Below are 17,090 nucleotides of genomic sequence, written 5' to 3' on the forward strand. Positions count from 1 at the left end.
ACCTTCATCACGGCTCCAACGATGATGATGATGTTGTGACCAGAAGGATCTGCAGACAAAAGATTTACCAACATCAACTAAATAGATGTGTATGGATTATACATTCAAAACTTTGTCTTTGTGGATAAAAATAAATAAATAAAACTGTTTTACCTGAAAAGTCCAGAACATAGTCAGCATCTATCTTCACTTCTTCATCTTCAACAAACTTGCAGGTGAATCTTTTGTTGTTTCCACTCTGATGTTTCACAATCAGAACAGAATCACAGTTTGTTTGTCCTCTAAACTCAAACCCAACACCTTTACCAGACAGGTGAGATCCTGTCTCATCCACCCAGATGATGCTGTTCTGTTTACAGAGAATTGTTTTATCATGTTTATTCAGTGAACACTGTAATGTGACACTTCCTTTTCCTCTTGGATGAACTTCTGGTGGATCTTTAGAAACTGAAGGAAAACAAAAACAGAAAAGTTTCTCTGTTAGACGTTTTAACAAGAAAACCTTTTGTCCTGACAGTGACTACATTTACCTGCACACCATGTTCCAAAGAAAGAACAGATTTGACTATTTTAGAAACTATTCAGAGAAAATGTTTTCATTTGTTTGAACAGCAGAAATATTCTTGATTTTGTGTTTCAGAGTAAACAAAGTCAGAGGATGATGGAGTCACTGCTCGTCATTTTCTGACAACTTTCAACAAATAATATTATGGAAATAATATAAAAATAGATTAAATGAACCCAAAGAAATGTTCTCTGCATGAAGCTGAAACTGCTCTGTTGTCGTCTCTTTCTTTGTCTTTCTAGTCCTGATTCTCCGGGTCTGTCTGGTCTAACTCCTATATTTTAATCTGTGAATTCAATAAGGGCCCAAGTCCAAGAAATTTGTTTTTCCAGGAAAGGATTTTAATTGCAAAGCTTAAAGGGAGGCTACACCAAATGATTAATACTTTACCCAGATTTATCACCAGTTCATAGCTTACTAATGCTATAATATGAAGCACCTCACTTTTAGAATTTCAGAGGACTAGCAAACTAAAGTCTCTGGACTTGGGCCCTTCTTAAATTAAACAGAAGGAACATCTGCGTAGTCAATACATTACATCACACTTGGGACGTTTTGAACATAATCAGATAGCTCTTCCCTTGAAGACCATAAAACCTCTAACATTTCTATTTTGAAAAAGTGTGGACTTTTTCAAAATAGAAATTCTCCGATTCATTTCTCTGTTAGAAAAGCACAGAAGCTCTGGATTTGTGAAATAAATTTCCGCTCATCTGAGATGAAAACTGATTAGTTTTTACTCTGAACATAAAATAATGGATCCATTTTTAATCCATTACAGAATCTTGAGATTAGAGATTTTAGAAAAATAAAAAAACTCGAAATGTCAGAGTCTCTTCAGGATTTGAGCTTTTTTTTGGATCAGATCAGAATGTTGACATTCATGTAATCACAGAATTATTCAAGTCAGAATACTCACTGCTCAAAGTATTAAGATACACTTCAAACTCATTCTTGTTCCTGAGCTGACAGAGATATCGACCAGCATCTTCATCAGTGATGTTTGTGATGAGCAGAGAGCAGTCACTGCTCACACTCAGCCTGGAAGCTCTAGCTGAACTCTGGACAACATTTCCATTCTTTACTTCTGTTATTGATTCTGCATTTGGATCTTTCTGGTACAGCCAGGTAACATCAGAACATGAGGAAGAGGAGGATTTAGTTCTACAAGGTAAAAGGACGTCATCTCCAACTCTTTGATAGAGATGTTTAGTTTGTCCACTGATGTCTGCAGGAGAGAAAAGAACAAACTCAGAGAAAAGTTGAACCTTAAACACATCAAATCACTAAAGAAATACAATAAGATAGATCCATCTGTAAACACACATACACTCCTGATTAAAATCTTAAGACAAGTTAATAAATTACATGAATTTCCATTTTGCATGGTTAGATTTTAACAAGAGCTTCAAAATGTAAAAAAAAAAAGAAATGGGAACAAGAGACAGTTGAGTTAAAACAACAATTGAACTGAAATGGGCTGTTCTTTAGCTGATCAAAAGTTTAGGACCAAAGCACAATAAACCCTTTTACATTCAAACAAAACACTCAGTCATGAAAAGCTGCACCAGTCTTGTTGATCACCTCAAAAATCTGTATTGCATGTTTCATGCAAGTGTTTTTAAAAGGCTTTTGAAATGTTGAGCCAATTGATGAAGATGGCTTCATGAAGAGCATCCACTGTCTGGAACTGATGTCCATATTTGTCATTTGTACCATCCATCCCTAAATGTTCTCAATAGGTTTTAAATCAGGAGATCATGCAGGATGGTCCTAAAGAGTGAAGTTATTCTCCTGAAAAATATTCTTTGTCATTTGGGTGTTGTGAACTGCAGCATTAACCTGTAGAAAAGCCCAGTCATGACCACACAGACGATTCTCCAAATAGTCAGTCTGTTCTAACTAAAATTCACTCGCTCCACTCTGTAATGGTCCATGTACATCAGACATTTTAAAGCTAAAATGTTACAAAAATAAAGAATAAACATGACAGTCTAAGTAGTGAAACAATTTAGAAAGACAAAAAAAAATTGTCACGGTTTTAGTTTCTCTGCTTTTGTGTTCTAGTTGTTTTTTCTTACTGTCTTGTTTTGAGTTCAGTTTCCTGTTTTATTTTGAAAGTCTTCCTGTTATGTTGTTGTTTCGAGTCTTACTTTTGGTCCCAATCTGCCCGCATTGTTTTCACCTGTGTCTCGTCTGTTCTGAATGTATTTAAGTCCTGTCTTCCCTTCCTCCTGTACTGATCCATAGTGTCATGGTAGTTTGTTTCTCGAGTTTCTGTGTCTTTGTAGTTTCGGGTTTGCCAGCTTGCTGCTGTGGAATTTTGTTTAATATAATTCTTTAAAGAACTTGGGATCCTGGAACCTCCTCCTCCTCCTCCTCTCTGCGCCTGGGTGCTTCCCTCAACCCCATTGTAACAAAAATAAGTTCAGACCCAGTGCCTCAACTTCAAGACAACGACCAAATCCAAATTCCTCCTCTATGGCTCCTCCCTGTTGTTCAGATTGAAGGAGCATTTAAAGCTTCAGTGGTGTCTGAACTTGTTTTTTAGGGGGGAACTGAAGTGAATTAAAGGCTGGATATCCCTCCGTCAGGAGGGTCTGTGCTGCGATGTACAAGTAATGACTTTTTTTAGCATGATGTTTTAAAAATAGAAAACCGAACTTGTTCTATATTTTCCAGCACTGGTGACTATTAATGACATCATCTAGTGGTAGTAACTTAAAGACACTATTTTTCCATCTCTAGGCTTGGAGGGCTAAATCTAGGGGTAGAAACAAGCCGTAGGGGTGGAGAAGAATTCAGATGTCACCTAAATCAATGAGAATCTTCATCCACATATTTAGGGAAGTTGTTTTTTTTCCTACTTTTCTTGTTAGTTTTGTCATAAAAGAGAAGCTTCATGTTGTCTTGTTCCTGTTTTCTTCATGGTTCTTTAGCTGCTTTGCAAACATCTATCAGATGACGGGTTGTGTCTGTGTTTTTCAAACACTTTTGTATCACTTTCTACAAAAAAAACTTTTTAAGGTAAATTTGAAATTTCCAATTTTACTTTTTAAAGTCAAACTTCATGTGAGAGATGTTTAACTCAGATCAATGCAAGACGATGTTCATCCTAAAGTGAACCAGAAGAGTCATAACATAAAAAAGTGTAAAAAACAAATCCTCACACACATGGCCGGCCCTCCCTATACGCGAATTACGCAGCCGCGTAGGGCCCCCGTCACCACCAGGGCCCCGAAGTGGAGAAAAAATAAAATTAAAAAAAGACCCAAATCTGGCAACCTATTTCATAGCTGTGAATGTTGTGCAAAAGAATGTTGCCTGCACTTTTGTGATCCCCCCGTCAACACACCTGAACCAATCTGGCAACCCAAATAATGACGTTACGCCACTCTCAGCAACGATTGGTCAACATCACTGCATCTGAGCCTGGCACAGTGTGCATTTACGAGAGCATTTTGTTTCAATAAAGTTGAGAAAAGAAAAAAAACGAGCACATTTTGTCACACTGATCAAAGCGACAACAAGAGCACTTCATGCCACATAGACTTTAACCATCAGGAACTGAAAAAAGATGAACAACTTCAGCATCAATCACAAGGTAAGTTTGGAGGATGATGGGGCCATATTTTTTACATTATCCAGTATTTCTGTGCATTCGCGATTTAAAATACTAATTGATCCGAAGTTCGGTAAAGTTAGAAAGACAGGTGAAGTTTGCACATAAACGACCCCGTTTCGTAATTTCCAATGGAAAACTCTAAAATAATTCTGATACCCAAGTTTCCTGGATGAGGTCAGACATGACCTTCCAAAACGGCGAAGAGAAGATTAAATAACGACAACGGTGATGGCTGATAAATGTTTAACTCACGTTATCGTATTGTTTCATTTTTGCTAACACATATTTAGTGCGTTCTGCATTTTCCGGTTTATGTCAGTAAAAAAACTCCTGTTTATCTGTTATAGACAGTCAGGTAGTCTGACTTTTTCAACAATGTGTCTTAAAATCTTGCATTGGCATGAAATATGGTGAATCAAAACTGCCAAATACATAGGAAATAAAGGTTCTAATTTATTAATGACAAAAAAAAATGTACTCATTGTAAAATTATGAACATACAAAATAATAGAATAAGAAGTGTATAAATGCTTATATTTCCATTTATACTCAAATTATTATTCACATTTATTATTTATAAATAGGTACAGTTCTTTCTTATTTGTATTTTGCAGTTTTGGTTTTACATAATGAGGATGTTTTGCACAGTTCTGTGTCAGCCAACATTTTCTTCTGCTCTCAAAAAGTATCAAAAAGTATTGGAGGAGGTGCAGCATCCACATCCCTTCACGTGGCATGTATAGTAATTTAAAAGGTGTCTGCATAACCCCTTTTTTCCATAAACAGCGGCTGAAGAGTATGGAGCCCCAAACTGTTCATAATTAAATAAATAAATATGATCTTGTGCAAATATATAATCCAACAATCTATTTCTCATAAATATATAAAAAGATCATGACATTGTGAAAAACCTGCACACAGATTTTAACTGAACCACTAAACTATTAGTAGTATTCTGCTATAGTTATTTTATTAACTTCATCATTAATTATTGTATAATAATTCTTGTTTTTTAGCTGCAGAAGAAACTCCTGTCACCACGTCTTCTGTTGAAAGGGAAAACGTTGATGCTGCTGCTGGTAAGTTCAAATCTACCAAATATGGAACCCAAATCAAACTTATTGTTTCATTATTACTTAAAAGACAGTTATACATTTGTGCACACACGCAGAACAGTGAAGGCACTTCTTTCCAACATTCTGCACTAGATATATCTCATTTATATTACAACAACAGTTGCGTTTTGTTGGTGCTGCTGATCAGTTAGAGGGCCCACAAATTAAATTTCGCTTAGGGCCCCCGGAAGACCAGGGCCGGCCCTGCTCACACAGCAAACCTGTATAAGGTTAAATGTGAGTCTCTGTTTCAGGATCAACAGAGACTCACACAAGAACACAACAGACATTTTGAACAACTGCAGAAACAACAAATGAAAAAAAACTAACTATTTTCTTGAGGTTTTAAGATTTTCTTGATTGTTAACTAAATAAAGCAGAAAAGTCCCATGTTATCTCTAAGCTATTGTGTGGTTGTAATTTCATTCATATTTTTCTGAAATAAACGCCAAATAAGTTATGTTATTTAAAGTATAAAGCTGCTTCAAAGAGAAGTGTTTTATGGGAATTTAATCTCTGCTTATAGTTGTAAAAGAAACTGTCCCAACAGGAACAGTTTTTTCTGCCGGCTGCTCTCACAAAGATCTTTAAGCGACTAAAAGTTGATTATCTCCAAGAAAGACAAACAGCTGTCCATGACACTGAAGAAAAACCAAGCAACAAGTAACAGTGATGACATTAAAGCTGCACTCAACCACATCCATGCTAAGCTAACTCCTCTCATGGAGCTAGTGGAAGAGTTCTGAAGACTCTGAGCCCAAAGTGAGCTACAAGATAACTGGGTCGACATTCTAGAGAAAAGAGTGGACGACACAGAACAACAAGCAAGGATGAATAATGTCATTCTCACTGGATTACAGATCAAACAACAGGCAAAGCTAACTGCAGCTGGAGCTAGCATTGCTAAGGCTAATAGTGCTAGCATTGCTAGCATTTCTTCAGAACCTGGGAGCGATGGAGAGGCTCTGGAACACCAGGTGGAATCAGTTCTACTGTCTAAAGGGATTTCCATGGATCTTAATACCATCGAGATCTGCCAGGAGAAAAAAGACGGATAAACCAGCAATCCTCATCAGGTTTGTGAATAAAACACAAGCTAGCATTGATCATAGTAAGAATCTGAATGGATCTGCTGTTTATCTAAACGACCATCTGACCAGAAGGAATGCTGAAATCTCCAAACATGCCAGTCTTCTCAGGAAGGGTAAGCAGATTCTGAACACTTAAGGCTGCAGGATCTCTGGTAAACCAAGGTGTCTAAGCTAACAAATACAGTAATAAATCAAAAGTTACATGTGCAAAATATCTTTATCGGATTAGAATTCAACCGTGTACATGTGCCCAGAAAAACTTTTTTTGATTATAACAAACGTTTACATGCGCCAGTCGGAATAAATCATTTGGTCATGCGCAGAACTCTGTAAAATACAGGAAGAGGAAATGAGTCGCTGCAAACAAGCCGAGCTGTTACATACATAGATATGTTTCAGCTCAGTAATATACGAGATGATCTTCTAAACGTACTAATGTTATGGTTATTATAATGTCCCTTTTCGCTCATCATTTTATTTTTAATCCAGATGGTCAGTGCTTTTTTTGTGAAGGAACAAAGCTGGAAGAAGGGTTAGGAGTAGGCTAACACATGCTAACAACATTTAGCCTTTGATGAACATAAAATCCATGAGGAAATTCTGCAATCTGCATCTTTGCTGCAGGTAAATATGTGGGAATAACATCAACCTTTATTTAGTCAGGACACGACTGAAACACAAATCCAAATGATTGTTTGAACGGTTTCTAAGGACGAAGCAGCATTTCTGCTTTGAAAAGCTCACACACCGCCCCAAAGCCGCTGTGTGAGCTGGCAGTCTGAGTTCTGCTGGGAGACACAGTTCTCCTGAGTCCAGCAGCTCACCCAGAGCGGTGGGACGGAAGCCACCCCGGGCGAACACGTAACAAAACACCCCCTCCCATGGCCGAAAACACAAAGCTAAAAGTCCTGCTGCTGTGCTCAGAGACAGGATTCACTCGCGCCGAGCAGCCGGTCCTGTTTGCGCTCCAAAGCTTCCTCTGTAGCGCCGCACCGTCTATGCGTGACGTAAACCAGAGCAGTAGTGACACACAATCGGAATGAACTGTTTATGTGCACAACGATCAGATCAACAATCGGCATAACCCACATATCTGGATCGGAAAGAAACTTTGATCCAAACGAGTCTGATCCGCTCAGTCTTTTCCGAATGGCGTGTTTACATGACGCATTTAACTTCCAATCAGGCGTTTAAAACGAATACTTTTGTCCATGTAAACGCAGCTATTGAGCCAAATATCATTTATAGGAAATATGGCGCCTGGGATCTTTGCTCTCTCTAAAAGTCAACAGTGACTCTGATTTTCAGCAGAGTTCTGACCTGCAGACAACTTGACCTCAACTTCCAGCTGCAGAAGGACAAGGACCCTGACAAACAAAGTCTGCAGACCTTACAGCACAGAGAACATAGAAACTCTGCTAAATCCAGAAGGATGGCTGTCAATCAGGCAGCTGAAGATGGAACACCAACATTGGACAGAATATGGACCTTTGTACTTCACAGCTTTACCTTATAATTATAATAATAAAACTGTTTAATCAATTATTGAAGATGGTTAAAGTGATTGATCTCTAATTCTATTACTTCACTTGCCCCAAAAAGTCATAATTTGTTATGCTTATTTTCTAATATAGTGGTAATTTGTTTAATATTAATCATAATCATGATTTTTCCAAATGAAAATAATCTGAATATATTTTAGATAACTGATCTGTATGTGATATATTAATATACAAAATACAGTTATGTCTATTTTACATAATTATCATGTAATTCATCTTTTTCATGTGATTTTCTGATACTTTAGCATTCTAAAGACCTGAAACTGTGTTGGTAAGTAATTGATATTTGATAAAAAGTTATGAACTGGATAATGATAAATTATGTAATCAAATGTTTATGGTATAACAGGGTGAGACTATATAAATTTGCTTCCTTCCCTTTCAAGAAATATTTAATTTTATGTCTAATCATCCAAAGTTTGATACGTCTTAGTATGAATATATAACTGATGATTGTATTATTTTGTGCGATATTCTTGCTTTGATTGCTCAAATTTTAAAAACATATATATTTTTAATAATCTGTCTTTTCTACTGTAAAGATTACATGAAATGTCTGAATATATATAATAATTATCAATATAATCTATCAATATATAACAACCAACATAAATGAGTTTCTGTTCAAAGTTTAAGTTTATTATTTTATTTTATTTTCTTACTAGTTTGATAAAAACAACAAAAAATACATTTACATTGAAAAGTTAAAAATAGATATTTTTGATTGACATTGAATGTGTTTTTAAATGATCCACAGTGATGTTGTGTAAAAGTTTGTTTTTGTTTGAATCTGAAAATCCTGACAGAGCAAAGATTCACAGGAATCACTAAAAAGAACAGAATGTGTTTTTGTTTCTAAACTCTGAACAAATATGTGGTTAAAATATGATTTGATAAAACACAATTATAAACTAAAATCCTTCAAAATGTCTTACCTGTTAGAACGTAGACAGCATCTATCTTCACTTTGTCGTCTTTGACAAACTGGCAGGTGAATCTTTTGTTGTTTCCACTCTGATGTTTCACAGTCAGAACAGAAACACAGTTCGTTTGTTTTTTATCCTCAAACTCAGGATTTTTACCAGACAGTTGAGATCCTGTCTCATCCATCCAGATGATGCTGTTTTCATTACAGGCATTTGGTCCATTAAAACTCTTTAATGAGCATGTTAGGTCGACTCTTCCATAAACATCTGAAGGAGACGAAGAGTCTAAAGAAAAACAAAAATAGAAAATAGTTTTCAGTCTATTCTTTTTGTCCTTCATTGAATTTTCTATTTAACATTTTTTAATGTGTGACACATTTACAGTTTTTACTAAAATCAATCAAACTGATCTGAAGTTTATCAAATTAAACTAAACAGGAAACTCTCAAACTCTCTGTTCACCTCATTAATCAGTGATAATCAGAGACATTGATCTTTACTGTTTATGGATTCATCAATTCAACCTATTTACTAGATAAAGAATGAAACATGTAATGATATTTTCTCCCATGAGTCGACTCTCTCACATCTCTCACACTAAACATGCTTTGTCAGCAGTTTGACCTTTTTCCAACCTAAATGATTCAATGAGTTCACATGTCAGAGTCTCTTCAGGGTTTGAGCTTTTTTTGGATCAGATCAGAATGTTGACATTCATGTAGTCATAGAATTATTGAAGTCAGAATACTCACTGCTCAAAGTTTTTAGAAACTGAACTATAATAAACTATAAGCAGCGGCCGGACACACGGAGAAAGCAGTGACGTCATCGCCCCGCCTCCCCTCTGCTAATGCTTTTCCTTTTTTCTTTTTCTAACTTGTCCTGTCCAACAGCTGGGCAGGCAGATGAGAGCTGAGGGCCTCTTGTGTTGGACATATTTTACTTTAACAAGAGGGGTTATTAATCTTCAGACAAACCAAATGTATGACTGAATAAACCCCTTTTGTAATTGAGGCCAAACTTTATTAATTTCAATCATGTTTGAAAATCTTTAGTGTTGGACCGGACGGAAAAGGAAAGAGGGGAAGAAGAGAGAGGGATGTTAGAGAGGGGGGGGGGGGGGGGGGGAGTGCGGAGAGTGCACCGCCGGGCCCAGGAAACCGGCACCCAGGGGACACGGCCGCCGTTGCCAAGGACCCCGTACCCCCCACCACACAGCAAATTCTACCAGGCCGATTCAACTCTACAGGAGTCAATTTCAACACTTATAAAGTGTCTATATGGGTCCACACCACAAAGTGTCAAAATAACTCTTTTGAAAGTGTTGAGCCTTTTACACTAAGATTGAGTTGTTTTTTTACTCTGTTAGTGTAAAGAATTTAACACTTTCCAACTCTGGTCAGTGTTCGATTTTTTCAACACTTGTACATAGAGTTAAAAATTAGCACTGTCGAGAGTTTTTTTTATTAAACACCAAATAGAGTTACCAATTTGAATCTGTCGGTTTATTTCAACACTTTTGAAGTGTTTATTTGAGTCCACACCAGATATTGTCAATTTAACTTTTTTGGGGGTGTTGGTAAATAAGCACAGTCATTGAAAATTGTCACAGACCTACAATAGGTGCATTAGATTACTAAAATAAAGAAACAATGTTTAGTTGAAATGCATTTATTTTAACTGCATCACAAAAATTATAAAACAATCTTTATAACATATAGCAGTATGGAACAAGGTATGCTCTTTCATTCTCATTAGCACATTGCTTATCAAAAGGTCTATAATAAGTAAGCTGGTCAATACAAATCAAAGCATATTTATCACTCTGCTCTTCAATGCAATATGCATGAAAGTGTTCATCAAAGTGCAGTGTGTTGACAGCACAACCTATTATAAAAGCATCCTTTTCATGCATTATAATAGTACAAATTTTCTTAAACTCAGGTAAATCATGGGATGTTCCAGTACACAGAAATAGACCAAGGTGGTATTCAGTACCATAACTTTTTAGCCAATTTGTAGTTTGGACATTTGAAGATAAATTCAAATCTAGTTTCTGACATAACAAATTTCCACCCTTCAAGTTATCAAGAATTGTTGTTTTTAAAGGACCAAATTCATATCTTTTAAAACAATAGTTTTCATAGTAAAAAGCCATTTGACGCTGGTGTTGTTTTGCTAAAGATTTAGGAAGATTTTTGAAATTTTTTACAGACTTTTTAAAAGATTTGTGTTTACCTTCGAATCGCATACACCACACATGAATAAGTGGACCAATCTTTTTCATAGATCTTGGATAATGGATCATTAGGTGGTGTTTAGGAATTAGTTTTTTATCAGGGAACAACGTTTTGAACATGTTATGGTGATCACAGATTAGATGTTTCAAATAGCATATCATGCCATCAGTAAGGACAGTTGAAAAAACAATATCAACAATCTGCATCAAAAGAAGCAAAAAGTTCCAATATTTATTGTCCCTTTCAACTATGTCACCAAAGATGAGGGGAGTATTCCGGAGGGTACACCACGACTGAATAGCGTTTAAACCTAAGTGCTTGCTGCTGTCATCAATTTTTAACCCACTTGGTTTGTTTTTACGGTCCACGTGACCATAATTAAAACTGTTTATCCTGTCAAGTAATGTATTCATAGAGATATAACCACTTTTAATCAGGTACTGAAAAACCAACTTAAGCTCATACTGTACGACCCCTTCCAACAAATCATGCATTATATCAACAGCATAGTTGTCACTGCTATGAAAATATTCCAATGAATTGAGCACGCAATATTTTTTAACACCATAAATGGAAGGAAGAGCAGGATCTTCCCTAAGAGCATTACAACGTTCAACAATAAGATCTCTAGAACGCAGAACGAGGCTAGGATTATTTTCAGTGAACACTGACTGAATTTCTTCTTTGTTTGTTAGACAGAACCTACACCAGTGGGTTGCACTAAATGATTCGACAAAACCTAACAAGCTATTTAAAGCAAGATTATCACCTGTAACCTGAATTACAGTGCCAAACAATGGTTCTTTAAGGAAAGGAAGTTGGATTCCTTTAGTTTCTAAAATTTTTAAATCATCAATTAAAGGTTTAAGTATTTCTTCAAAACCATATTTTTTTAAATCTTCAGTGTAGAAAAGAACTGCTAGATGTATATTCATCAACACAGAGTTTAATTTGGGCGGGATGCTTTTTAAGGTGAAATAAACACAACCAAGTTTGTGGATGCTCTTTTTGGACCCCAATGGATTAGCCATTTCAAAGTCGTCATAATATAGCAAAATCTGTAAAGCATACTTCTGCTTTGAAAATAGAGGATGGTTTTGAAAATAGAATCCGTCACTTGTGTCAATGTATGTCCCACTTTTTCTGCATTTCTCTTGTAAGAAACCCTCCCTTATTTCACTATTTTTGAAAATTGAATTTAACGTGCCTAAAATTGGTATATATATGAATTTGTCTGTAACAGGAATTTGACTGTAAACACCTGTTTTTCTACTTCTGCGTGTATCCAATCTCACACCAAGAACAAATTCTTTAGGGTCAACTATTTCCCATTTTTCAGCAAAATATTTTTCTCTTTTTTTCTCAGTATTAAATGTAGTAAACGGATTATTTCTTTGGTTTAAACTAAGCTCAACTTTTTTGTAAATGTCAGATTTTTTATCTTCAGAAGAAAATGTCTGAAACGCTGCTTCACGTGCTTGCATATGTACATCATTCACAACTTCCTCCATTGAGGAAACTATTGTTTGGACTGTATTTTCAGATAGACCTGATGCCTGTAGTTGAGCGACAATTGAGCCACACATTCCAACAAGAGGGTTTTGTGTAACATTTGTAGGAAACTGCAGCATAGATGCTGAAGTTGTTGGCTGATCAACAGCAATATCTTCAGCAGATTGATGCGTCATTTCCTGATTAGATTCAGACTGTCCACTAAACTGACAACTGTGTACAGTTTTAAGATGCTTTCTGAATCCACTGTATGTACAAAAAGATGAAACACATCCTAACTCCCCACATTTTAAACGCAAATTTTTTGCTGGGTATAAACCATGAAAGAACTTTAAATGCTTGCAAAGATTTGAAAAAGTTTTGTGGTGCATTTTACAAACAAAACACGAGAACATTCTCAATCTGTTAACGGTGTTCTGACCTTAAATCTGGTGTCATGCTAACGCTCTTGCAGAAGTCGTGCTCTCAGTTCCTTGACTCGTGGGCTTTCCTTTGTGTTTCCAACATCAATGTTATACACTGTGGTTTGGATAAATGCGTAGAAACTGGAGAGGGCTTCATCGTAGGAGATGCTGAAGACAAAATGTGCTTTAAACAGCACATCAAATGCAGCCACTGATGTCAAGGCACTGCATGGGATTGGTTTCTGGTCCACCATGATGAAGAACCTCCGGATTTCTTTTCTTTGCTCCCCAACACAGAGTAGGAAGGGCTGCCTAACATCAACCTTCTCCAAAAATGTATTGAGACTGGCTCCTTCCTGCAGTTAAAGACAAAGATGTAATGCTTGAATATTTGCATTTTTCTAAACAAAGAATAAGTAGCATACAACACCAACACACAAACATTGTTAATTTTGATATCTATGCTAACGGAACACACCTTTACAAATCTTACAAGACGGTGGGCTGCCTGTGCTGAGCTGATTTTGGCTGATTTCTTGTGGCCTTTGGATGTAGGAGGCAAGAGATGCAGCAGCAGCAGAAGAGCTGATATATCACTGTCCCAACCTTAAATAAAAAGTACTTTTTTAAAGTACCTATTGGTATAAAAATATTTTCATCACAATTTTCTTAATCTTTTTTGAACATATCTAAATTCTATGACTTTATTGACAAAGAAAGAGAAAATATCTAACCAAGCCTAAATTGACAGAACCCCTGTAACAAATTCATAAAGCTGCAACTGTTTAATAAACTGCCCATGTTTACCAAAGTAATTCTCAGCTTTGGGGTCCATAGATGCCAGTAACTCCTCTAGGTAGGAACTCGATGGAAGACGCTGGCTTGCAGCAATCACTTTGTTCTTGAAATAGGATGGCCACTTTGCCAGAAACCTTCCTGATACTTCATCCCCAAACATCATGGAAAAGTCCTGGTCGATCTTTGAAGAAACAAACATGAAACCTAATAGGTAGGATTTTAATTTTGTAAATTTTTGGAATAAACTATTGATTCTTACCAACTCTGGCGTGTCAAGGAAACGAGGGAAGACTTCAAAGACTGACAATGTTGCATCTTGGTCATGAATCAGCTTCTGTCTGTACTCAAAGGTGGCTCTCATCTTCTCTTTAATCACAGATTTATCTGTAGAGTGTCTTATTATAGAGAGAGCCTCTCTGCACTCCTCACCAAACAGCTGTCCATCTATTAACAAAGAATCTCTTTTGGTTCTTGGACTTTCCTGGTATTCAGGCCTTGAACGCAAATGAGCGCCAACATTGGTGTTTCGCTGGACCGTCTTCAGTCTCCAGGCAAGATAGCCAGAATTGGCGTCCGGATCATAATAATGTTCCTGCATTTAGATGAATAAACACACATGGACAGAGTCACACAAAAGTTACAAAAGACTATTACTACGATAAAACGTGGACAACAAAAGTCTACAGAACTTACAAATCCATTTTTTGAATATGGATCTTGAAGATAGGGAAAAAGGGTCACAATGCCCAGAGCATAGCTGGTGCGAGCACTTATCGGTGGAATCCTCCTATTAAAAGAAGATACAGCACTGATTATTTACATTGTTTCTCAACCACATTCCACTGTAGTGCATGATGCCTTACCCATATGCAGATGTCATGTCCGCAACCAGAAATATTCACCATCTGCCTTCGTATTGCATCTGACAGAGTTTTAGTTTTGTCATACTCCTTGAAGATTTCCTCTCCCTTTGGGTTGGACCTTAAGGCTGAATGAACCATCTGGAAACAAAACATAAATAAATAATACAACTCATTCCCACATACTAACAAACATGTGCATTTAAAACAAACATACTTAGTAAAGCAAATTATTTGAGGAAAAATGTGTATCATGATCACATATAATTTAACATCAGTGTTACAATTTTTAATTGAAGATGTATTTATCAAATGGTTTAACACTTTGCCTGCTTAGCTTCATCCCGGTCCATCTCTCTCACGTCCTTTCTTTTGTTTTGCACTGATGGGAGGATCATAGTTGAATCTGATGAAGTGGAAGATGCTGAAGAGTTTGATATGGAAACTGGTGATGGTGGGGGGGCTGATAATGATTCTGGATCTGTTGTTTGTGATTCTTCTGCGGTCAAATTAATTGTAAGATCTAAAATGAACAAGAGCAAGAGCAGAACAGACATGTTCTTCATATTTTAAGATAAATTAAAACTTTAATCACATTAATAAACATGACAAAAAATAATTCAGAGAAGCAATTTAACATGCATCAACAAAATATACAATTTATATACCAGTTATTAAAACTGCATCACTTTAGTGCAATAAAACAAACACAAACATTGTATTATATAATATCAGTGCTAGAACAGTTCAGCTAAATAAATAAAAATACTAGTTTGATGAAACAGTTTGTAAAGATTATTATAATATTTTTTTTTCTAAATAAGGAAGACTACCGGTACTCACCCAACACTGGCTGCTGCTTGTATTTGACTTTAAAGTTTTTGACCCCAGACTTCAACAGCTCATCAAATATGTCCTCATCCACTTCTGTTCCAGACTGATCCATCAGAACAAGCACTCCTTCAGTCAGGAGCTGAACCTGCAGACCAAATTTGTCCGCTACTGGGAAAGAAAATACAGACAGTGGAAGTTATAAATAACAATCCATAATATGCCTTGATCCGAAAACTGACCACTATGGTTGATTTAGTAAAAAATAAAATGGCACAAACCATCTTGAAGAAAGCGGGTAAAGTCGAAGCATTCTTCACTGCGTGGAACTTTGACATATTTTTGAACTCCACCATATTCCACAGTTCCCAGCATATCCTGCGTTTGATTTAAATAAAGGGCGTAGAGATTAATAATGTAATATGCGTTGAACGTACTTCAACATTTAAATAACGCGATGAGAGTCCACCATTGCGCGGCTTGACTGTGGGATTTTTTTTACACGCGAGGTTAGCTAAACGTCATGCTAACATTTCACAAAGTGTGCACAACCACCAAACATCAAGTTCAACTTCATTAAATTGTATTTGCTTAACTAAAAATGTTCTTGTGTGTCGTTTACCGTGGCCGCAGTTAATTACTACAGTGTAACGCATGATTAATTCGACGCCTCCGTCCTAGGCTACTACCACCAATTTGCGTGGCTGACATGTATCCGCGTTTAATACCGACATAAAATCTGATGCAAACAAATGAAAATCGATCAATTCACCAACAAGAAGCATTTAATTTACTTACCAACTAGGTAAACCTTAAAACCACGGCTTCCAACGGTGTTCGCATGCAGTCTGAGCAGTGCAGAGGGCGGTAAAAGGTACACTTCAGGTGTTATAGGAAACGTGGGAGTTTAGAGTGACGACTTCAGAGTTAAAATTCTCATAATGACACTGACAGATTTATTTTGGAAACACGTTGATTTGACACTCATTTTCAACTCTACTCTTTTTTAGTTTAGTGTTAAATATATGGGATGCAACTCAACAAAGAGTTAAATTAACTCTTATATTACTAAAATTTGATCAACACTCCAAAATCAACTCTTTTGAATTTGCTTTGCAGGGAAGGGGTAGGGGACAGATGGTCCTAGGTCCCACCTTCCTTGCAAATGTGTGTGCGTGTTTGTGTGTTTGAGAGAGTCTGTGTGTGCATGTGTGTGTGTTTTATGTTGGAATGTATATTTTGAGGGAGGAGGGGTGTGAGTACTAAGGGGGGTGCAGATAAAATTGGCGGGTAGGGCACTGAGGGGACATCTCCTGATTACTCACAGTGATGTCCCCTCACCCTCCCCACCAAGGGGCCCTAAATGTCTAAGGTGCGGTTAAAATTGGCGGGTAGGGTGCTAGGAGGACATCTGCTGCTTGCTGGCAGTGATGTCCAAGCACCCCCCCTACCAAGGGCCCTACGTGGCTAAGGTGCAAATAAAACCGAAAGAGGGGGGGCCCACTCCATACAGCAACCATGGGAGGGGGGGACCACTACCAAGTAGCCCCCCCCCCAAGGC

The 17,090-nt window shown here is 36.9% G+C and overlaps 1 protein-coding gene across 1 annotated transcript in view; it reads right to left on the reverse strand.

Annotated features, from left to right (window-relative positions):
• The window catches only part of LOC101155651 (titin-like), a 73,680-nt gene that overhangs the window by 25,249 nt on the left and 31,341 nt on the right, over window positions 1-17,090 (reverse strand). Inside the window, exons 5-6 of the mRNA XM_023953293.1 lie at window positions 8,894-9,169; window positions 1,485-1,793 (exon numbers count right to left, since the gene is read on the reverse strand). Coding sequence (XP_023809061.1) covers window positions 1,485-1,793; window positions 8,894-9,169 — 585 coding nt within the window. The remainder of the gene's footprint in view (window positions 1-1,484; window positions 1,794-8,893; window positions 9,170-17,090) is intronic.

This window comes from Oryzias latipes, chromosome 24 (genome assembly GCF_002234675.1).
Source record: "Oryzias latipes chromosome 24, ASM223467v1".
Lineage (NCBI taxonomy): Eukaryota > Metazoa > Chordata > Actinopteri > Beloniformes > Adrianichthyidae > Oryzias > Oryzias latipes.